The sequence below is a fragment of the Sander vitreus genome, chromosome 2 (assembly GCF_031162955.1).
Source record: "Sander vitreus isolate 19-12246 chromosome 2, sanVit1, whole genome shotgun sequence".
NCBI lineage: Eukaryota > Metazoa > Chordata > Actinopteri > Perciformes > Percidae > Sander > Sander vitreus.
Window position 1 is genome coordinate 16,738,250 of NC_135856.1, and position 22,741 is coordinate 16,760,990.

At 40.0% G+C, this 22,741-nt stretch overlaps 2 protein-coding genes across 6 annotated transcripts; both read right to left on the reverse strand.

Annotated features, from left to right (window-relative positions):
- Positions 1 to 310: 310 nt before the first annotated feature.
- On the reverse strand, positions 311 to 15,893 carry rhot1b (ras homolog family member T1). 4 transcript variants are annotated; one of them, XM_078280597.1, is made up of 20 exons: positions 15,530 to 15,893; positions 14,238 to 14,296; positions 13,987 to 14,068; positions 13,785 to 13,828; positions 13,637 to 13,690; positions 13,419 to 13,471; positions 12,831 to 12,939; positions 11,397 to 11,498; positions 11,108 to 11,206; positions 10,693 to 10,801; positions 10,461 to 10,581; positions 9,862 to 9,946; positions 9,326 to 9,471; positions 7,032 to 7,132; positions 6,557 to 6,687; positions 6,218 to 6,301; positions 5,073 to 5,195; positions 4,788 to 4,990; positions 2,174 to 2,296; positions 311 to 1,551 (listed from the first exon to the last, which is right to left on the reverse strand). In XM_078280597.1, exons 1-20 carry the CDS (start codon positions 15,564 to 15,566, stop codon positions 1,434 to 1,436), a joined length of 1,983 nt encoding a protein of 660 aa, XP_078136723.1. In that variant the 5' UTR covers positions 15,567 to 15,893; the 3' UTR covers positions 311 to 1,433. The 4 variants fall into 4 exon arrangements, with proteins under 4 accessions (XP_078136723.1, XP_078136730.1, XP_078136739.1 ...); XM_078280604.1 differs by lacking the exon at positions 13,637 to 13,690; XM_078280613.1 differs by lacking the exon at positions 2,174 to 2,296 and having other exon boundaries at positions 15,530 to 15,891.
- Positions 15,894 to 17,244: 1,351 nt separating this feature from the next.
- Positions 17,245 to 22,122, reverse strand: LOC144537161 (arf-GAP with dual PH domain-containing protein 2-like). 2 transcript variants are annotated; one of them, XM_078280634.1, is made up of 11 exons: positions 21,815 to 22,122; positions 21,185 to 21,315; positions 20,650 to 20,741; positions 20,299 to 20,384; positions 20,054 to 20,166; positions 19,793 to 19,939; positions 18,579 to 18,662; positions 18,410 to 18,472; positions 18,173 to 18,250; positions 17,699 to 17,927; positions 17,245 to 17,599 (listed from the first exon to the last, which is right to left on the reverse strand). In XM_078280634.1, the coding sequence occupies exons 1-11, from the start codon at positions 21,900 to 21,902 to the stop codon at positions 17,571 to 17,573; spliced, it is 1,140 nt and encodes a 379-aa protein (XP_078136760.1). In that variant the 5' UTR covers positions 21,903 to 22,122; the 3' UTR covers positions 17,245 to 17,570. The 2 variants fall into 2 exon arrangements, with proteins under 2 accessions (XP_078136760.1, XP_078136771.1); XM_078280645.1 differs by lacking the exon at positions 21,815 to 22,122 and having other exon boundaries at positions 21,179 to 21,271.
- Positions 22,123 to 22,741: the final 619 nt, after the last annotated feature.

The window sequence follows — 22,741 nt, forward strand, 5'->3', positions numbered from 1 at the left end:
TGTAAAGCGCTATATAAATAAAATGTATTATTATTAAACTAAACTAAAGTTGACATGGTGGGATATCAGAAACAAAAGCATAATAAAGGATGGTCACAAATAATTGACAGTTTCCTTTTCAATAACTGAAGAATACTGTCTGCATCATATTCATTACAAGCAACCATGATCACTGGTCACTGCCCCACTGCTGTTCAGAAATACACAAAAGAATCAAATTACCGTAATTCGTTCACACAAAAGCTTGCCCTTACTTGGCAAAATCTTCAAATCTCTTGAAAACTGAAAAGAAATTGCATTACACCAGATATAATAGAGATATTTATTTATTGTAAACTTTTGGAAAGGCAGGGCTAAGTGAATACATCAAACAGTACATTGTGGCAAGCAGTTGCAAATGCATGGAAATCAACATCTGGGGCCACATTATTGCATCTTCTGCGATCAGGAGAGGTGACCGGGAATCACAACAAGGTTCAAATGACTTTACTATGACTCGACTATTCTCTGTCCAGCACTCCTGTCAATAAACGTTACTACTATAATCCCTGGATGATGGAAAGCAATGTGGAGAAGTTGGCGTGGTAATTCTTTTGTACAGTAAGTCTTAAAACACTGGAATGTGGTCAGAAATTCTGAAGCATGCAAATTCAAAATGTACAGAGTGGCTGTAAAGTGTCATTTTCAAATATCTTAGCACAGTAACACGCGCATGAGCTGACGAATTAAGTGACCAACATAAGAAGACATGAGAGAGAGAGAGAGAGAGAGCAGCAGACCCATATCCACATCCACTGATCAAACCCTGACCTGCAGAAATGTACAAACATTAGAAAAGTTTGCATCCAAGTGTTTGGCCCTAAAAGGCAAACCAATTTCTGTCAATGTGAATATCAATGCTAATGTTTGTGTGAGTTCATAACCAGACTGTTAAGCTAATACCTTTGCATTCAGTATTGTGTGTGTAAGTTAGACAATGACAAACAAATGTACAGTCTACTGTATTATATACACTATATACATAGAGTTCAGTCTAATAAAAGCATCAGTGTTATTGACATATCACAATCCCTATCACAACTGACAGCAAGCAACCAAAAATAGCTATATATGTAACTCACTTGTTACTCACTTGGGCTCATCAGTGGCTTACCCTCATGCTCATTTTTAATATAAATATAGATATATTACTTTGCAAAAACTTGCAAATATTTTTCTCTTTTTATTCCCAAGAAGAGAAATTTACAGTGGAATGAAAATGCAAAAATGCTAAGGTAAGCTTTCATACATTTTTCTTTCTTGCCAAAATAAAACCACGACAGATTTGAAATAGATTTAGATTTACCAAATGCAAGTGGGAGAGCCCAATGGTGTGACAAAATAGCTCTATATGTACCATGGGGTGAAGAGGGTTGGACCCAGGTGCCTGAGGATCACCGTGGTTTGAGCAGCACTCTGTACATGGCGAAGCCCAGCACGGCAAACACCGTGGCCCCGACACTCGCTTTCAGCCAGAAGGTCGAGCTCTTCAGGTCTGCTTGGCTTACATGTCTGTTAAACAGAGAGAAGAAGGCCCAGAGAAATAGATCAATACAGAGACCGGGTGAAGGGAAGGACAGTAAAGAGTAGGTGCTGAGAAGGATGATGTGAAAATAAATAACATGAAACTAAAGAAAATATGGATGAAATGACAGAACAGGGATGTAGAAACATGGATATACTGTATATGCTGAAGAAAAAGCCAGTCGAACAGATGAGGGACGTGCAGGATTATAGTTATGACATGAGACAACAAGACAAGAAATTAGCTATGACACCTCTGAGGCACAGTGTCATGAGCAAACAAGATGACAACAAGGAAGTTGACTCCAACCGAATGACAATGGGACTGGGATCAAAATAGAAAGGGAAATGCATTAAATCACAAACTCAAAGGACTCTGACAGTATGAAACAAGGGGTACTAATAAATTGTGGCAGGAAATGATGATGTATAAAATGTGAGTGATTGACACTTTTATTCTATTCTAATTTCTGGGAAATCGTTGCATAAAATACCACAACTTGGCAAAAAGATGGCAAGCAAAAAATGAGGAGAAATAAACGGGACAAGCTTGAGGTGACGATGGCGACAAATCTGAGAAGTGTGCAGAGGTAAAGAGAGGTCAAAGAACCTTATGAGTACAACAGCGTAGAGTTTGGCCCTGACCGTCTGCAGCAGCTCGGAGTTGAGGAAGTTTTGACACAAGCAGAAAGTGCACCGGTTACAAGTGCACATGCAGCGCAGCCGGGCGTGGCTGAGGAGAGATATTGGGAAGACAAACACCAACACGCAGTTTATATATATATATATATATATATATAAAAACACACAAGAGGAAGAAGATAGAGTTAAAAGATGCCACCACCATGAAATAAGTAGTTGAGTGGGGCTCATCGCTTAAGAGACAGAATACATGAATGACAATGAAAACAGATAAACCTTACTCAATTGAGATCTATCGATGAGATGCAATGGGATTATCCAACTACAGTGGGGCAAAAAAGTATTTAGTCAGCCACCAATTGTGCAAGTTCTCCCACTTAAAAAGATGAGAGAGGCCTGTAATTTTCATCATAGGTACACTTCAACTATGAGAGACAAAATGAGAAAAAAAAAAAAATCCAGAAAATCACATTGTAGAATTTTTAATGAATTTATTTGCAAATTATGGTGGAAAATAAGTATTTGGTCAATAACAAACACACCGCCCGGGCAACGAAGGAGTGGCTTCGTAAGAAGCATTTCAAGGTCCTGGAGTGGCCTAACCAGTCTCCAGATCTCAACCGCATAGAAAATCTTTGGAGGGAGCTGAAAGTCTGTGTTGCCCAGCGACAGCCCCAAAACATCACTGGTCTAGAGTAGATCTGCATGGAGGAATGGGCCAAAATACCAGCAATAGTGTGTGAAAACCTTGTGAAGACTTAGAGAAAACATTTTACCTCTGTCATTGCCAACAAAGGCTATATAACAAAGTATTGAGATTAACTTTTGTTATTGACCAAATACTTATTTTCCACCATAATTTGCAAATAAATTCATTAAAAATCCTACAATGTGATTTTCTGGATTTTATCTTCTCATTTTGTCTCTCATAGTTGAAGTGTACCTATGATGAAAATTACAGGCCTCTCTCATCTTTTTAAGTGGGAGAACTTGCACAATTGGTGGCTGACTAAATACTTTTTTGCCCCACTGTATTTGGAAAAAGGACTCACGCACTATGTGTTGACAGCACACTGCAGCCTGACTGACTGCAGGAGTGCGAGACATCAACATTACTGCTCAGCAGGGAAACCCATTTACCCACAGTGCAAATCACTGTAGCATCAGACTTGAAAGCAACATGTTCAGAGAGCAGCGAAGTGCATTATTTTAGACTCAAGTACATCATGTCTGATACTGACACCTGCAGAGAGTAGGAGCATTCCCATAGGGAGCGGGTTTATCCTGAGGCGTGGAGTAAAGTCACAGACATAACACACAGTAGGGCTTTGTAAACTAACAGATCAAGTGGACTACAAAAGAAAAAAAGGCATCCATCTATTCCACCTGTTTTACACAGGATTCACTGCCAAACATGACCCAACTGCAGAAATGAATCTCAGTGTTAAGGAAATACAAATTAAAACCTTAGATTAAAAGACATCCCTGGGGCGCCCTGTTAGATCACCTGGTTGAGTGTGCGCCCCATGTACTAAGGCTCAGTCCTTACCAAAGCGACCAGGTTGGATTCTGACCCACGGCCCTTTGCTGCATGTCATCCCTCCTCTCTCTCCCCCCTTTCCTGTCTTCAGCTGTGATATCCGGCGGTACCCGACGGGCTGGGTTCGGACAGATATTTAGAAATGAGGTTCGGGTCGGGCTTGGTCACATAAGCGTGATAAGGCATTTGTTGTAAAATGGCGCTGCGGCTCCTTTAAGAGAGCTCAGTGCGTGTGGGTATGTGTGTGCAAAGTGGGCAGAAGAGAGATAGAGTATGTGTAGATGTAGATGCAACCGGAGCAGAGTTGGTGGAATAAGTTTAAGTTTTGTACATAGTGTGTGCGGTGTCCGAAATAAACCCCAGACTGAAAGCAAAGTTCATTCATTTGCTCACCAGAAACGGGACGTTTTTCATTTAACTTCGGCCCTGGAGGTAACGAGTCTCCCCTGGTTTAAACAGCTTATTAACGTGCACTTGTTCCCCCGTGTGCGCTGATACGCTCATCTGTTGACATTTCCGAATGCCTTCCTACAGTTGCTTAATAAAAGCGCGTTTTCCACAAACAAACGTACATGTGTCATTAGTATGAGAAAAAAAATGAGATTTTAACTGTGTCGGGCTCGGACATAAATATCTTAATGCCTGTCGGGCTCAGGCCGGGTTCGGTTACTGCTCTGTCGGACGCAGGCCGGGCTCGGACAGGAAAATGTGGCCCAATCAGCACTCTAGCATGTTGCTACTCCCCACGGTAGGCTGTTGAAACACAGACTATCAACACATAGGACGAGTTGACCAATCACAGATGCGAAGTTACAAATTTCTGGAGGTGCATGTCGAGCTACGGCAGAGGGGTCAGAGAGGGGTTCGTGGCGAGGCAGAGGGGTCTGTGGGGGGTACGCCGTCGATTCAATGCCGAAGCATAAAACAGCCTTTAGTAATAAAGTTCTTAAAATGAGTTAACTCTGCTACCATTTGGGACACCTATGTGCGAAAATGACTAGTGCAAGTTTAACAAATCTAGATCAAGTGTCTCCATACTTACGGGTGCATGGCCATTGTGGTAAGTTTGGTGTAGATGTCTCTGCTGGGTGCAGCTGTAGTGTTACATGTGAAGGACTGGGGAGGTGGCATCTTGTGCCGCCTACAAAACTCCAGAGGACTGCAGCTGTAGATCTGTTTGATCTCTGGCATGTCTGACTTCGCTGCTATCATCATACATGGAATCTTGCTGTCCATGAAGTATTCCTGAGGAGGGAAAGAGGGCGATGAATGACCGTGGTTCAGATGTCATTTGTCTTTTAACAATAATGCAGTTACACCCTTTTACCTTGAAGACTTTGGTGCAGTATTCAAAGGAGTAAGGGTTGCTGACATCATATACCAGGCAGACAATGTCACAGGCCAGATCAGCATCAGACAGATAGTCAAAGTCAGGGAACACTTCATGAAGCTGATAGAGGAGGAGAGGAGGGGAGATAGTTAGAACAACACTGCTGAGTTCCAACATTAGTCCCATGCTAGATAGTTGCCAATATTCTCTGCATCACTGTGGCCAGCTGTAGTGGCCTGGTTTACTACAGCCATAATTTTCTGGCAATAATGGATGGTGGAAAGAACTGCAGGTTTGTCTTTTTTCTCTTGACTTCATGGGAACAACAGTGTAGCTCAGTCAGCAATCACAGTTGAGAGTGCATACTGTTGACTTGGATGAAATGATGTGGATCACTGCGAATTTCATAATATCTTGTCAGAAATGAAATGTACTTAAACAAAGCAGTCTTCTGTTGAGGATGTTCAATGAAGAGCACATGCTGCTGTTTTACTGACACAGTCACTAAAGATTGAACCACACAGGAGCATTACCACATTTGTGCTCAAATTGCCTAGGAGTGCCAACAGAAGCAGAGTCACTGTGCTGCGAGGGGTTTCATTGCGGATGCCAGCACAGAGGGAGTGCCTGTGTGTTTTTAAAAGACAAACAAGTGCCAACAAAAAAAGAGTGCAGTTGATGTATTAAGTGCCTGTATAAACTAATACTATGTTAAACTATGGCTAGCATTGTAGGCTTTGCATGTGCTGTTACAAGTGAGTGGTGCAATGCGAGTGCTTTTGTTAAGCAAGTAGAAAGGCTTGCTTGACAAAAGCACTGGGTGAACCTGATAACAAGCTTATATAAACAGCCAGGTACATGTAAGCACAGCCAACCTCAGGCTGGGCTGGCTCACAGTTCACATGATGGTTCACAGCTGACAACCTCGTAGTAGTGGTACGTATACATTTAAATCATGTCTTTTATATGAATATAAAAAAATATTATATAAAACATATCTATGTATATCTATATATTTACACACACACACAATTTGGCAATTATTATTATTAGAATTCTTGATAAAAAAAAAGTGTTATTTAAAATCATAACTGCAAAATTATAGTAATTCAAGTAATAGTAGAGGTATCTTTGAAACTCACAAGAAGGTATTTCTCCTGGCCGTAAACATAGGTTGTGCTGATGGCATAGTAGGATCTGTGTTCCTCTCGAATTGTTTTTTGGCACTGAGAGAAGAGAAGAAACATCATATAAAAGCAGATCAGAATATGAAACTGTAAACTATGATTGAAAGCATCAACAGGAAAATGTTTGCCGGTCTATAATGATACTATCCCATATATGCAAGAATGAGAAGTGTGTTGTGATAATAACAAGTGTAATATGTTTCATTTAAATATGGGACATTGTGAAATATCTGAGCTAAGTATGCATTCAAATGTGTCATTACTGGTGCTTATTTTTAATTTTTTTTTTTTTACCATGAGGTTTCTACCCAGGAAGGCTTGGAGGAAGCCGCTCTTGCCGCTGCCAATGTCTCCAAAGACATTACAGCGGAAGACGCTGCGCTGCGTCTGCTTCTTCTGGAGGTCAATCTTCTTATCTCTGGTCACTGCAGAGGGGGAAAACCACACAAGGGTATCAGAGCTCAGTTCAGACAACACATGCCTGCAGTCAGTCAGCAACAACATTAAGATTGAACTGCTGCTTCAACTGTCCAAAAGTTAGTGTTGTATGGTGTTGATTTACTGATGGGATTACTGACTCTCGAGTAGTTCAATGATGTGTAAAGCAACTTCCGATCAGCTTATGACGCTGAATAATACTAATGGCTCAAACATTATAACCTATGAATGTATATGACTATATTTGTGATATTACAGCAAACTTTTATAGGGATCTACAATTCATCATTTAGTATGAATATGTAAAAGCAGATGTGATGGTTTCATTCACCTGTAATTCCTGCTGCTTGGGACTCTTGCTCAGCAATTATTGAGTAACCGAGGTAACCCAAATACTCCAGGCATCGTTGGACATCCAGATATGTTGTTAACCTGAACAAATGTAAGTTGCAGCCAAAACCAATGTGACTGAGATATTGTGGTTTTATATATATACACATACACATATATACACACACACACACAAGACAGGGAAATGTGTGTACATTGGTGTTTTCCTGAAAACAACTTTGAATAAGTTCACTAAAAACCAACAAAGACTAGTTGAAAGCCACTATGTGTAGTATTTTAAGGAAGTTTGATACCTAGCCCTAATGGTGGCACAAGTTTTGTGTTTGTTGACAAATGAGACAACTGGTGGCATCTTTGCACCGTCTTTGCAGCCTATTAAGCTCAGCAGCCCCATGTGTAGTTTCACTTTGCCAGACTGGCTAGTCCACACAGCATTCCGGGATGGGGGAAAAAACGTGCTTTGCGTGGTTTATTGGCATTTCTTTAAACCAATCACAATTGTCATGGGGCGGCGCTAAGCACTGGGAAAAGCCACGGTGCCGCTGCAAAATAGCCTAGGGGAGGAACTTGTTTTGGTGGAACGTGTATGTTCAAAGTTGTTTTAGGATGTTTTCACACCTGAAAGTCTGAACCAGGTCCAGACCAAGGTTCATGATTTTGTTACATTGTATACATTTGATCTGGAAAGTTTTGGTTTCACACTGCAGTTATGCAAGCACACTAAAGAACTATCCGTGACAAAACTACGTCCTGTTGTCATCACATACGTGCGCTGCTTCTCCCGACAGTTGTAACTGTAATAGTTGGTTTGTAGACGGGCTTCCCCGTCCTCTCATATCCTCTCTCTGTCAGAGTTTTTGGCGGCTCTTTTTGTTTTGTTGCATTATTGAGAAGCAAGACACGGGAAATGTACTTGGGGTTTGAGGAGCTGCAGCATTTATTCAGAGACAAACTGAAACCTACGCTGTACATTTACTACCACTTAACAAGTAAACTGCTGATTTATTCTCTGCTCTGATAGCCGACAGCTGTCTACTCTGAGCACATTCACTGTCTCTCTCTCACATACACGTAAGCACTGAGCTCTTCCTTAAGGAGCTTCCCCAATCTTATAAAACGATGATAGCCTGCCAGAGCTTCCTGTAATTGGTCCAAAAGTCCGAACCATCCAAAACGAACCGATCCATGGTTCAGTTTGGTCCAGACCGAGACCACCTCTTTTGTTCGGACCAAAATTTGGTCTTTTGATCCGGACCGTGGTCCGATGCATCTTTCTCACCTGCAATTTTGGTTTGGACCAAACTGAAAAGTCTGAAAGTCCGGACCAAATGAGGTAGGTGTGAAAACACCCTTAGTCGTGCAACAGAAAACTGAGACTGGACAGAAAGTCTAGCTAGCTGTTTCGATTTACCCTGCAGAGATCTGAGAAGCAGTCAACATTCTTCCTCATAAATCAACCAGAGTGTAAAATTCCAACACAAACAAAACGGCAGGTAACGGACATCCGGCTGAAAAGAGTGAAATCCGGCGGAATTTCCGACGGCAATGGAGCAATCCCGGAAGTGGAACATCGTGGATATAGACTACCCCATCTGAGACACATAATCTTTTTTGATACTGCCACCAGAGGGCACCAATGTCAGAAATGTTCAAAGTACACACGTATACTGGCTTTAACCTAGAGGGGCTATACTTGAAATACTGAAACAAATAGTGGGCTGTTCCGCAATTTGTGAAATACCAACGTTTTGTCACGGCCACATGCACACAACATAACAAAACAAAAAACAGAAGCCCGGATTACAACAGACACAGAGGGAGTGTGACTTCATTGTCTGCTCAGGACACCATTACTCCACTATATCTTTACATATCAAATATTTGTTTGCTGCTATATTAAAGCTTTAGTGCGTAACTTTTTGATATTATTGAACATGCGTTACATTCAAGCCATTGCCAAATGAGTTGCTACAAAGCTAATTAAGACTATCAGCTGCACACAACTCTCTGTATTTCTCAGTATGGCTGTGTTCAGAAGATTGTGTCGTCCGGTGACTTTCCCGCGTAGAAGCTCGAGTGAAGATAACTACTTCTTCTGAAGAATCCATCATGTTTTTTTTATTCTCCGTGTCCTCTTCGGCTACTAGCAACTGCGTGGAGGAGGGGTGGGCCGACAGTGTTGTTGTCATTCCTCATGGGGGCGACAGAAACTACGCACTATAGCTTTAATGTTCTGAATGTCGAGTACAGAACCTTTACATAATCACCACTTACGTCCACTGGGAGAGATATCCCTGGTAGGTGATCCAGCCCTGGTCATTAGTGCAAACTGTGTTATTGACATCTGGACCCCAGGGCATGTAGGGAAAAACATCAAACAGGTCCCTCATCTCCTCTGGTGACAAGGCACAGTCACGGTCCTGATCGACACAAAGGTTGGTTACTGTTCAGGACAGTGAACTATGGTAACCTATAGAAAATGGTGCTTGAAGAAGGAAATAGTTTGTTATTTCTACCGGAGAAAACAAAACATGACTGAAGCACACATTCACAGTAGGACACGCATCACTATGACAAAAAGCAGATCATGGTACAAGCTGCCACTTTTACTCTTTGACTTCCAGTCTAACCTCGCGGCTAATTCTCCCGTCAATCTCTCCTCAGTGAAAAGACGTTTAAATCACGCCTCAGCAGGTGGTCAGCGCTGGCTGTTTGGTTTTGTGCGGTGTTCCGTACTGAGCAGCTTTCTGTAAAAGCCTCTCCAGGGCAGAGGGTAAAGTAAATACAGAACCAGGTTTACAGGATTATACCTTGTCATGTTTGTCAAAGACGCTCTGGAGGAAGAGGTAGGCATTATGGTTGAGCTCTGTGGTGCAGTCTGGAGGAAGTTTCAACCTAAAGACATTAAAATGTTTCAAAGTAAATGTTCTAGTCAATGAGCAGAACATGTGATAAACAGAAAACATTACTACAAAAGAATATAAATAAGAGGATAAATATTACAGTTTACTTATAAAAGTGGCTCAGTAGTCCTCAGTAGACATTTTAGTAGGTGTTGTGAAAATGTGCATATTCAATCTACCTATTAATCCTTCCTTGGTAATAACATCAATGTAAAGTACTGAATCTAGTATCTAATTTAAGGGCTTAACAACACTGACAGTTTGGTAAAAATGAGCACAGGCACCAAAAGTGAAAGACAGATGTTGCTACACCTTTATTTTTGTTTAAATTTAACTATAAAAAGGTAACATTATGTTTGAAGAAAATAAAGTATTATGTTAAAAAGAGCACAAATACTTGCGTCCATCCGTTATTTCAGTGAGGGAAATAATGAGGCTTTTATTAAGGCATGCACACAGGATGCAGTTGGTGGTGGGTGTCTAAAGAAATGAAGACTGAGACTCACGGAGGAAAGAGGTAGTCCTGATTTAACTCCAGGTCATCGTCGTACCCAAACCTCCTCAGCACTGTCCACGTTGTTTCATGGCGCCCTCGCTGGATGAACAGGGTGTGGAGGAAGAGGAAGCCTGGAGAGGATATCACAGAAATACCGAAAAACACAGTCAGGAATAATGCTACAAGAGATGTGTGTGTACGTCAACACAAGGAGAAAGCCAGTCCATCCATGTCGGACTCACCTTGCAGAGTGAGTCCGTTGTCACACACTCCGTCAGTCAAATTCTTCCTCACCACATTTTTTACATCCTCTAACGCCTGAGACTCTAGTGGGGTGTTGAAGCACGTCCGCTGTGTGAGCAATCAGACAAAAACATCGTTGTTGTCAAAAGCAGCCAAAGAAAGGTCCTGTGCAAATAGTAGCTTTTGATAAAATAAGGTGTTCGGGCCTTTTTTTGCATTTTTATTAGGTAGTACAGGTAGACAGGAAAGGGGGAGAGAATGACTCGCAGCAAAGGGCTGCGTGTCGGATGCAAACTCCAATCGCTGCCAAGGACTCAACCTACATGGGGCGCACGCTCTACCGGGTGAGCTTGAGGTAGCCGCGATAAACCTATTGTTAACTTTGTAAGCGACAGTAGTCATCAGTTGACTTACCTGGAAGAAGTTGAGCTCGTTATCATTGAGAATCCCATCATTGTCCAGGTCAGATACTTTGAAGATTCGAGTCAGGGCTTTGACACACAGTGGCTTCATCTGGGAATCCAAAAGGCAAATCAAAAGTTACTTTAAACGCAACTACTTTGTAATTCACCTTCTGCTAAAATTCCGTTTAATACTGTATATATACATAATAACTCTCTCGAATGTAAATTCATAGAGTGAGGTTTTTAGCTGACAACCATTGCATATCACAAAAACACCGTGTCAATTTGTTTGCTCTTACATCTTTTTTATCTGGACAGTAAAGAGGACCTGTGGGGTGCAGAACAGCCTTTTGGGCGTAGTAGAACAGCTCTGAGATGTTCTTCAGGTTCTTTGCTGAACACTATAAACAATGAGAAAAGGAAGAACTGAGTTTGGTTATACATACGTATACTATTTTTCAATATGCTATAAAAACAACCTGTATACAGCCTTGTTGCACATAAACACCTTAACGTCTTTGCAACCCTGTGAAAATACAGCGTCATGGCAAAATGGGGCCTACCCTGTTTACGTACCTGTGTGTGTGTGTGTGTGTGTGTGTGTGTGTGTATATATATTCCTGTATATACTGTATGTGTGTGCGGGAGCTAAGTCAGGGCCAGACGGGGTATTAACACACAGGATCTGTCTGAGTGACACGCCTAGTTTAATTAACCAGTCTAAAGAAACACAGGCGCTGCCCAGTTAGGAGATAGTACTCAGTGTTCAAAGGTGACACAGGAGGAGGAAAAGAGTGAACTCAGCACGAACAGCAGACTTCTCAACCATTAGGAGCTTCTTCACCGTGCTTAGATACAGCAGTCATCATGTTATGGGTTTGAGTTAAGCTCATGGCCGGTGTCAAGTATCAAATCTTCTTGTACAATTGTTGGGCTATCTTATTGTAAACACTGTTTATAGTAAACATATGCAAAGAAATGGAGTCCATCATGGAAAGTATAAATAAAAAAAAGGGGCAGCAATAGCAATACTATTGACAAAAGGTTCAATTAGGGTTAATTTATACGAACGAAGACAACAATCAATACAATTGACAAGATTATCCCTTGGCTGCAGACTTCCACATTTCGGGATTTCAACAAGTTTAAAATTGCATAACTGACAACTCCACATACTGTATTGTAGAACTGGGTGTTCAGTTTGGTTGATAGTGAGGATCATAAACATGAAGGGCTTTACAAATAGAGGTCACTGTAAATGACAATAGCATTCTTAATTTGGGCCAGTTCTATTTTGTAAGCATTCTGTTTCTACATGTATACGGTCATCATGTGAAAACAATTTAAATGCATTTATTGAGATTTTAATGTTTTTACATCAACTTAAGTGTCTTCACTGTGCTGGTAAAACCACTAAAAGCACTGCCAATAAAGTAAAAAAAACAATGTCTGGATGTTTAACTAAAAACAATCCTGTTCCTCTTGGCTCCTAAACCAACAAAAACTTCTTCCCCTCTTTATGTTCTGTTTAATGACAATAGAATAAGATATTGATTTCCGTTTGTGTTTATGTCCCTTTTGACCTTGTGTACGTAGCAACACAACTGCTGTCTGGAACAATAGCATTGCTACTGCATTACTTGAATGAGGAAGTTTTTGTCTGGCAAATTAAAACAGATCAGCACTTTCACAGCATTCACATGCGAACAGTGAACAGATCTGTCGCTCCCTACCTCAACACAAGTCTCTATCTCACTGTGCCGGTTCATGATGGGCAGTATAGTCTCCATGCTGCTGTGTTCCACCAGGTCCGACTTGTTTCCCACCAGAATCAGAGGAACCCTGGACGCATAAATAACAAACACAGCATTGTATTAACACTAATACAAACATAAACTGTAAATTTAACAGATGTAACATTTTAGGCAAAAGAGTACTTTCCCTTTAATACATGTTCCTTCCCAGAAAAGCAGTGACTCAATTCACAGTGAAAATCAAAACACAAATGGAGAATAAGGCTATCGGTTCATGTGAAATGTTGCCTTCCAGTTCAGCTCTCTGTTTACAGAAAAGCATTTGTGAGACAACTTCCACCATGTGATTGTACGTCATCACTTCAACGACTAGTAGAAAGATTCCATGACTGGCCTTTTCCTACAGAAAACGGTCTTTTGGAGACTTTCCATTAGGTTGATTGTGCATTAGGAGCCCGCTGTGCTCATAGAGAAATGAAGAAACAGGAACCCTATTCGCCCCATATTTCATTGTCCAAAACTGAGCTGACAATGAAAACTCTGACCTATTTCCATACAAGTTCACACCTGCTGTCCTTGTCTGTGTTCTCAGTAATGAGGGGGATCCAGTGGCTCGTCACCTATGGAAAACAAAAAGGTAGAAAAAAGATAAAAATTTTAAAGATCGTCACCATTTTGAGAGACAACTTCTAATTTATGAGTGTCACACTGACTGCCTCAAACGTTTTACTGTCCAACTGCAATACAAACCAATTATGGAAATCCTAGCCACAGAGGTAGCTCACCTTTTCTATGGACTTCTTGTTGTTGACAGAGTAGACAATGCAAATCACATTTGCCTATGAAAGAGACCAACACAGACCTCTTTTAGGCTTATACCTGAACTCAGTACTTAACAGAGCACTAAAAGGAGAGCATAATGCACTGACTGACCTTGGAGATCTCCTGAAACAACTGCTCATCTGTCTGCTCTGCCTCTGTAGGAGAAAGATAAGTGTACTACAGTTAATACCAAGAGTTCTTCTTTCTCAATTTGCAGGCAGAAAAGGTGATATTTATGACTTTACAACAAAGGTCACCACAACTTAATGCAGTTAAATCTAAAAACAAAGAAACAGTCATGGGCGTAAATTACCTGAATAGTCCACAATGTGTGTGGGAACTCTCTCTGGTGTGACATCTGCAGGTATGGTGATTTCCTCAGCTCGGTAGGGAACCTAGGATGAACACAACATGGCTCTCACTTACACAGACATGTTTACAACTAGTTACAGGGCTCCAATAATATGGTTAAATCAATGGTGTTAAACGCCACAAATATTAGATATTGAAGGTAGAGAGGCATCAAAGTATCAAACATCTGACATAATAATCACTTATCCGTACCACATTTGGGAACTCCTCACTGACCAGGGACATGATGAGAGACGTCTTCCCCACTTTGGCTGTCGAGAGGAGCGAAAGTATAAATGAGACTGATTATTTGGTAGATCTTAGCAGACACTCAACCACATTTGCTTACAACTCATTACAATTCATATTAATATTTTAACTGCGGGGGGACATCATTTATTAATTTACGATGAAAATAACTAACTGTCATTAAGTTAACAAGCTATCCGGGCCATGTGACTGAGACACAGATATCACACTACAGACATCACAAACACCACAGGGCAATTTTTTATGGGTGTGTACAATCTATGAATTGAAGCTTTCATCCTGGCTCAGTTTTAAAACGACTGTCCTTGTGGCCGGGTTGGTTTCCTGCATGTCTTCTTCCTCTCTCGCCCCTTTCTCACCTAGCTGTCCTGTCAAAAATCGAAGGCTGAAAAGCCCAAAAAATAATCTTGAAAACTACTGTCCTTTACAATGGCTTCCTATTTATTAGTAAGCCCGAAACCTTCAATAAAAGACTAAATGTATTCCTAACTGTTCTGTTAATGTGTGTGTGAACAGTGTGAAAACATAATTCCCAAAACAGCTGGGCTTCCTGTGGAAAAATAGCCACAGTGTGAAGAAGGTGGAAAGATAGAATAACATTCTCTGTCTGTCTGGAGTTTACTTCCCAAAAACAATCCCAGATATTCCATGAATTCAATGACCAGAGAAAACTACCAAAGGCAGAATGAGCTTTCTTCACAGTTGTAAAATACTATATATATTTATTTTTTTTATTTTTATTTTTTTTAAATTTTATTTATTTGGCTTTGCTGTTTAAAACAGAAATGAGCATATCTGGAGACTGTAGGGATTTAAATGTCTGCCAGGAAACATGGGACAGTCAATTTGCAATATATTTCTATAGCTTGAGAACTAAACAAAGATTTAAAGTGAGCAACCTTTATCTGTTCTATGTCCACTAACATACAATGGAAAGACTGATGTTAGTTGTGTAATGGGGACATAAAAATATCTACTGTTTCAAAAAGCTACAGCAGATGTTTTGTTTTTCCAATAGTATCGTGGGCAGGATGTATGTAGCAACAACACAAAACAGATCAGATGTTACACAGAAAGGATGAATGGACTGAATGAACACCATCATCATGAGATGATGATGCCCTGCTGGTAGCGCCAGTGCAAAGTGAACACTAAAAGCTGACACTGCAGACAATCACTGCTGACCAACACACTGTAAGTTACGTTAAATATCACAGTTTTATAGCTTTACTTACGCTCCCCCACTAATAATATCCTCACGTCCTTGCGCATCGTCTTCGGCGTAGACAAACTCGATAAACTGGCTTGTGTGAAACATTTATGCTCCTGTCTGGATGAAGGCTACAACTAGCCAGCTCTCCTCGGCCTGGCTCGCTTGCTAACGGCTATGTTTGCATGACAGCTCCGGTTTACACTGATTCAGAACAGATGATAGACAATTGTTATATCTCCGGGAATACTAACACGGTGTTTTTACTATATATTCCACCTGCGAGGCTCAGTCAGTCAGACAGTGCTGCTGCTGCTGCTGTGTTCAGCCACAGCCAGCTCTTCACACAAACTTGAAGAGCATTAGCGGGCGCTAGCATGCGTGCTTTCCGCCACGCCTCTCATGACAGTGAGGGCGAGCAAAGATCGTATATTGAACCACGTACAAACAGCCACTGTAGCCAGGAGTGTTTAAAGCATTGGACTGTTTGTTGATATATCATAGCATTGACGTTTCTTCGTCTTTTCTACCTCTTGTGCATATGCATGTAAGTTCCCTAGACACTGTTGTAAATGTATCATAACTTTATTTTTAGTTTACGTCTGGTTTGTCTATTTATTTAGTCTATTTTTTTGTTATTTAATGTAATATACATAGATACATAATAATACATTATATACATTATATTAAATAACTAATTTAATTATTTTATTAAATATTTAGTTTATTTAGTTATATATATATATATATATATATATATATATATATATATATATATATATATATATATAGTTTGTTATAGTTAGTATATTGTACAATACTGTCCTATTCAAGATTCAAGAATTAAAAGTGCAAAAGTATTAACAGCAAAATGTACTTAAAGTAGCCTATTAGCAGAATGGCCATATATGATTACAACCTATCGATGCTTTAGTAAGAAGCATTGTATATTAATGTTACAGCTGGTGGAGCAAATTGAACATAAAAACAGTACTTGAGTAAATGTACTTAGTTACTACTTTCCAACACTTCCAACACTACCTTTTTCACGGCAGACATGTTGACATGTCATAGTAGGAAAAGCACAGGTGTATTCAAAACCATTAATGATGGCTGCATTCCACTTAGGAGAGGCTCTGGTATGGTGCATTCTGACTCACTGAAATAGCTTACTGGGACACTTGATGGAATTGAGCCATCGTTAAGTTTATCAATTTCAGCTGTGCTTTTCCTACTATGACAAGTCCAAAATGTCTGCTGTGAAAAAGGTCCATAATCTCCGTTGGCTGGTTAGCTCGATGACATTTCTGGTACCGGGAGAATGGCGTTGAGTGACACATCTTGCTTTTTCCCCCAGCTCAACAGCGCCTGTCAAAACGCGTCATAGGCAAGAAAACCAACAGCAGAAACCAGAAATGTTGCATAGTGTGTCTATAAAGCATCTATTTATTTAAAATATTGCACCATGCAAGCACTATATACACGATATAAATGGAAATAATAAAGGCATTAAAAAGGGTCCATTATCCGCTTGGCCTGGTTGCTAATTCACCCTTGCATATCACAATAACCTGCCTATGACGATGAAGGCATCCAGATAGACACCTCTGCCATGCCTGATATAATCTTCAACTGTCATCTGTGATACATCACTACAGTATTCTGTATCTTGCTACTGAAGAGGAATATACTGTACATAGGCCTACCTATAGAATTGGTAAAATATTAAAAGCAGGAATCAATTGTGTATACAATTTATTAAAATTACAAAGAGCTTTCAGTTTCACACAACTAGACAGATAAATGAAACAGTGTGTGAAAAAATGAACCTAATCCTTTAAAAATGTGCAAATTCAGTGAAACATAAAATAAAAAATAACTACAGAACAAATGCAAATTGTACATACAATGTTATTCTCTTATTCTTTACTTATTTTTAATAAATAGTCTACAATATGTGGTTCCAGTGTAATTATAATGTATTGCAAAGAGTTCTTTGATGCGATGTCATAGTGGCAAAGACTGCATCCTGAACTCCTGCAAACCAACGGGTCGAACTGCTCCAGTCACTTTCCCCTTCTCATGCTGGCTTCATCTATATCAAAGAAAGAAAAGGTTGGGAGTGGGTTTTCACATGTGATAAGCACCAGAAGACATTACCTACACTGTATGAGGTATAACAACAGTATCTTACTAGCGTAGTCCTCTGGGGTCATGGGTTGAGAGATAACCTTTCTGAAGGCCTCCAGCCACTCCTTCTGCTCCTGCTCCTGCTCACACATAAACAAAAACTGCCTTTCCGGAGTTTCCAGCCTGATGCCACAGTGCCATCGGTTTCCCCTCAAGCTCTGTCTGCTGCTCTCTGAAGCAGAGTAACTGTGGCTCTCTGTGCCAATGAAGACAGCACCCTGCTCTGTAGCATCCTAACATTGATAACAAGCAGCACAAAGAAGAGCACTTAGCAAAAAAAATGTATTGTTTCATATCAGGCTAATGTCTGCGTATTTTCCTGGAAATGTCCACCTCCAAAATAATACAATTGATTTGAATGTATAATCATTGTAGTTTTTATAAATGAGTGTTAGAATTTTTGCTCATTTACTTATCCATTTATTTATACAGACACTTTATACACACACTGTAGACACTGGTATTATCTGTTAATTACCAGTGGACTTTTAAAATACAGAAGCTTTCTGTTCATTGAGCACAGTGTGAACCACCTCTTCTTGAATGGCTCCCGATGCTGGAAACACACACAAACACACACACACACACACACACACACACACATATAGGCAGAGGAAGAGAAAATGAATTCAAATCAAAATCAACTAAATTTGTCAGCTATAATAAATGAGATCATCATAAATCAAATTCATTTTTGTAATAAACTCAGACGAACCGTTGGGCCAGTTTTCTCCATGTACCCCTCCTTCAGCCAATTTACCGTTAGTTCAGGTATTAACTGTGCAAAGAGACACATTTAATAATCTTAACTGACCAAAAGTGTCAGTTTAACACTTTAACTTTAACAATCTATCCAAGCTAAATCTTTTGAAATTTTGTCTCACGTCATTATCTCGAAGAGTGGGATGTTTCTTCAGGAGGTATGCCAAGCGTGTTGCTCGAATAGCATTGAACAAGGATACAATTACCTGTAAGACATCAGATATAGAAGAGCATATCAGGAAGACATAAACTGTATCATGCAAGTTGTCTGGTTAATTTCATACAATTAAGGTTAAAAAACGACAGAGCTTGAAAAACCAGGATAGCTGAACATAGAAGCTGTATTTGACCATGACACACATATTTTTGTAGAGTATTTTACCAGTAAAATATGATGCATATGTGTGGAGATTTTCTGATATGACTTCTGTTAATTAAAGGTGGCGTAGGTAGGATTGTGAAGATCCAGGACTTAGCCAAAACATCTGAACATCGTCAACTTCTCAGTCCCTCCCCCCTTTCTGCTAAAACCCAAAACGGTCTCCTAAGCCCCTCCCCCCACAAGGGAGAATGAATGCGTGTGCATGAGCGGTGACTGACACGCAGTTAGACACCCACCCCCAAAGCCCTGATTGGTGCATCTGAACAGGGAGCGGTGGGTTTTTGCAAATCACACTACAGGCTGTAGGTGGTGCCAGAGGAGCCGGATTTTTTTTCAATTACCCGCTTCATGTAGTTCTACTCGAACATAGGGGCAGTTTCAGTAAATATGACAGAAAGTTAGTTTTTGTTTAACCCTAACCCAGGTCCCCCTCTCCTCTTGCTAACCACTGTATTTTTGGTGTTTTATTGAGATTGTGATGTATTGCCTTTGTACTTCTAGTCTTTGAGATGTAGGCCTACACCACAGCACATTTGTGGACTTGGGAGGTGGACCTCCCAGGGTGCACTTCCAGTGGAGAAAACACGATGCAGGGCTCACTAGGGTGTCTTTCTAGTGGAGAAAACGTGACACAGGGCCCTCTAGGGTGCCCTTCTAGTGGAGAAAACGTGACACAGGGGCCTCTAGGGTGCCCTTCTAGTAGAGGAAGTACGATGCAGGGCCCTCTTGGGTGCATTTCTAGTGGAGAAAACGTGATGCAGTACCATATAGGCTGCCCTACATGCTGGTGCCCTTTTTATTTATTTTTTAGCCCCTGCCCATCAGACAGGCCAAGTCCACAACTGTCACAGCAAGTGCGAGATTCAAAGGTAAGAGACTATATACATGAGCTGAAGTCAAGACATTTAGCTGTTTAAAGTAGAAATAAAATATCACTATGGCCCTCAAGCTCACCTGTCCTTTCTCGTGATAAACAAACAGATTCCTTGTGCGTTTGTCATGCATGTAAGAGATCTGCAGACCGTGAGCATGACTGATCTTCTCCGGCTGGAAAACTGCATTCAGGTCCTTCATGGAGATGACTGCTTTGGGAAGCTTGGACTGAATAAGAGGATTAAGGAAGGATTTCAAAAGATTAGAAATGAAAGGTACTTGACTGTTACCCATGTATGCTCAAAAACATTGTAGACTAAATGGTGATGTGGAAAATCTCACATCCTCTTTAATAAAGTATCTGAGGGTGAAGTCTTTCTGGGACAACAGGAAGATCCTCTTTAAAAACTGCTTGTTGTCTTTCCCCTTCTTCCATAGTGTTGACTCAAACAGGTCTGCGTTGGATACATCAAATAAATAAAAGAGATGAAGAGCAACTAAACTTCTATGCATGCCAAATTCAAATGCATAATTCTGATTATTTTGCTGTTTGGAAGAACATGGTGGTATACTGGAAGGATATTTACCTGAACAATAAGCTTGCTGAAAATTGTTTTCTCCTGTGAACTCTCTTCTTTCGTACTTTGCACGGATCCACTGATCCTTAAGAACACTACAACAAAACAAAAAAAAACGTTACTGTTTCCATATGGATGAAACACGAGTGTTTAAGTAAATACCAGAAAATGTGTAAACCTGCCATTGATGAATGAAGCTAATTCATACTGTCTTTAGTAATAGCTCCACTTCGGTAATTGGCACTGTTTGTTCCTCTTTTCTTTTTTTTTACCTCTCCACACCCATTCAGAAGTAAAGTACTTCACTTTGCACTGTGCTACTGAGGTGAATGGATGGTGAATGTGATGACGGTCACTCACATGCAGTCTTTCTGTTGTGGCTGGTAGAAGAAGGCAGGGACACACTTTTCATAAATGGCTTTGGCTGCAGAATTTCCCCACTTCCGCATGAACTGAAATCACAAGATGTGAGATTTTAAAAGTTACAACAATACAAATAATATGAATGCCCTTCATTTCATATTTGAAGATCCCTGTCTTGCAGAGCAGGACAACTGATTTACTCAAACCAGAAACAATTTACAAGTTAGACAGATCTCAAGAGATTATAAACAATTATTTACATATTGAGAACAAAGTGCACTCTTACCTAAACCATAAATACCTTATGCAAAATAGAGCATTAACACAGTGGACAGATTAGTTTTCAAGATTCAAAATTTGAAAGGTTTTATCTGTCACATGTGCATACAATAGCTACAAAATTATAAACAGAATAATAGGAATGATAAGAATTAGAAAAATAATAATAAAAATACAAAAACGTAAATTGAATGGATAATAATACATGTAATTAGCTACCCATATAAAATGAGTACAAACTACAAACCTATACCTCTACTAGTGAATCATCCCAGAAATCCAGATGTATGGATTTCACTTTGCTGACAGCAGGTAAATTACGATGCAACCCAGAGCAGTTCAGACACACAAAGACACCAAGCGTGTAGGAGGCCCAGTCAGGCTCTGTAAGCAAAAGGAAAAAAAAGTTTTTCTTGTAGGTTAATGTGCACTACTAATCTGGGGGTACATTAAACAGTGAAATTAATTTAAGTATTTAATTTCTTGTTTGTCTTTTCCTCTCACACAGACTCTGTTAACTGTTCTCGTCAGTGATGGCCACAAAGTGTTAGGAGGAACAATGAGGTAATATCACAGAATATACAGCAGCCACCACTTCCCCTTTTGAATGTTTATTAAAAAATTTGACTAGGCTATAAAATATGACTTTGGAGATAGTTCTGTTAACAACAAGATTACATGGCCTGATGGCACACGTTACTGTTCATCATTCTTGCTCATCATTCTTTTAACTTTAATAAAGAAAACATGTTCACTCACACAGAAATCAGGTACGATGGTCCTTGAAACATGTATTGTTGGAAATCAGTCAAACAATGTTGCTGCTTGCTATCATATCAAAAGAATGTATTGTGGTTATGAATCTTTGTCAGCATGTACTCACCAGGAGCTCCACAGTCAGCACACAAGTTGTTACCTGGCTGTTGCACCAAATCAAGTAGGATTTTGTTGTTTCTCTCCAGACTGGCCATAGGTGAAGGTAATTTGCTTTGGTCAGATTGACAGTTGTAATCCAACAAAAGAGCTACTGGGTATTAACTCCATACTGATTCCACACAATGAATGGTACAGAGCTGATCTGCTCTGTAGCAGGTGAAAAAACTGAATTTCTTTTCACTGCTCAGGCGCACCGCATTTCCTCTTACTAGCACAGCATCATGAAGTTTATTGTTCTGCACACAAACGTAGAGGTCCAGAAATAACAGAGAAAGGAAGTGAAACAGACGTCACTGTGTAACAGAGTGATTGACCTACACTATGAAAGTGATAGAATTGTGTGTAGCTCATAACTGTAAGTTTGACTGGTGTGTGTGAGGTGTAAATATTGTAAATTTTGACGCTTTTTTTTCACAGTTTGTTTTTGCTTTTTCCAACGTTTTAAATTGTTAAATTTTTCTTTTACACATTTTCAGCGCTTATTTCTACGTTCCATATTTTCTGATATAAAATAAAAATTGAAAACGGGTCAATTTGACCCAAAGTCAACACAAGGGTTAAGAATATTTTGCAATTAATTAAAATGCAGGATATACATAACTACTTTGTAGATAAATACATTGAAGCATTAAACAACCACTCTTCACAACCTGTAACAATTTACTTATTTAAGTACGTAACGTTTCAAAGGCTCTACACATTTTGGTCCACCCACTTATTGTTTACAATTATGCCTAATTAGACCTCTTCTGTTTTCTCTTCCTCTGCCTATATGTCTGTATCTGTATCTGTGTCTGTGTGTGTGTGTGTGTGTGTGTGTGTGTGTGTGTGTGTGTGTGTGTGTGTGTGTGTGTGTGTGTGTGTGTGTGTGTGT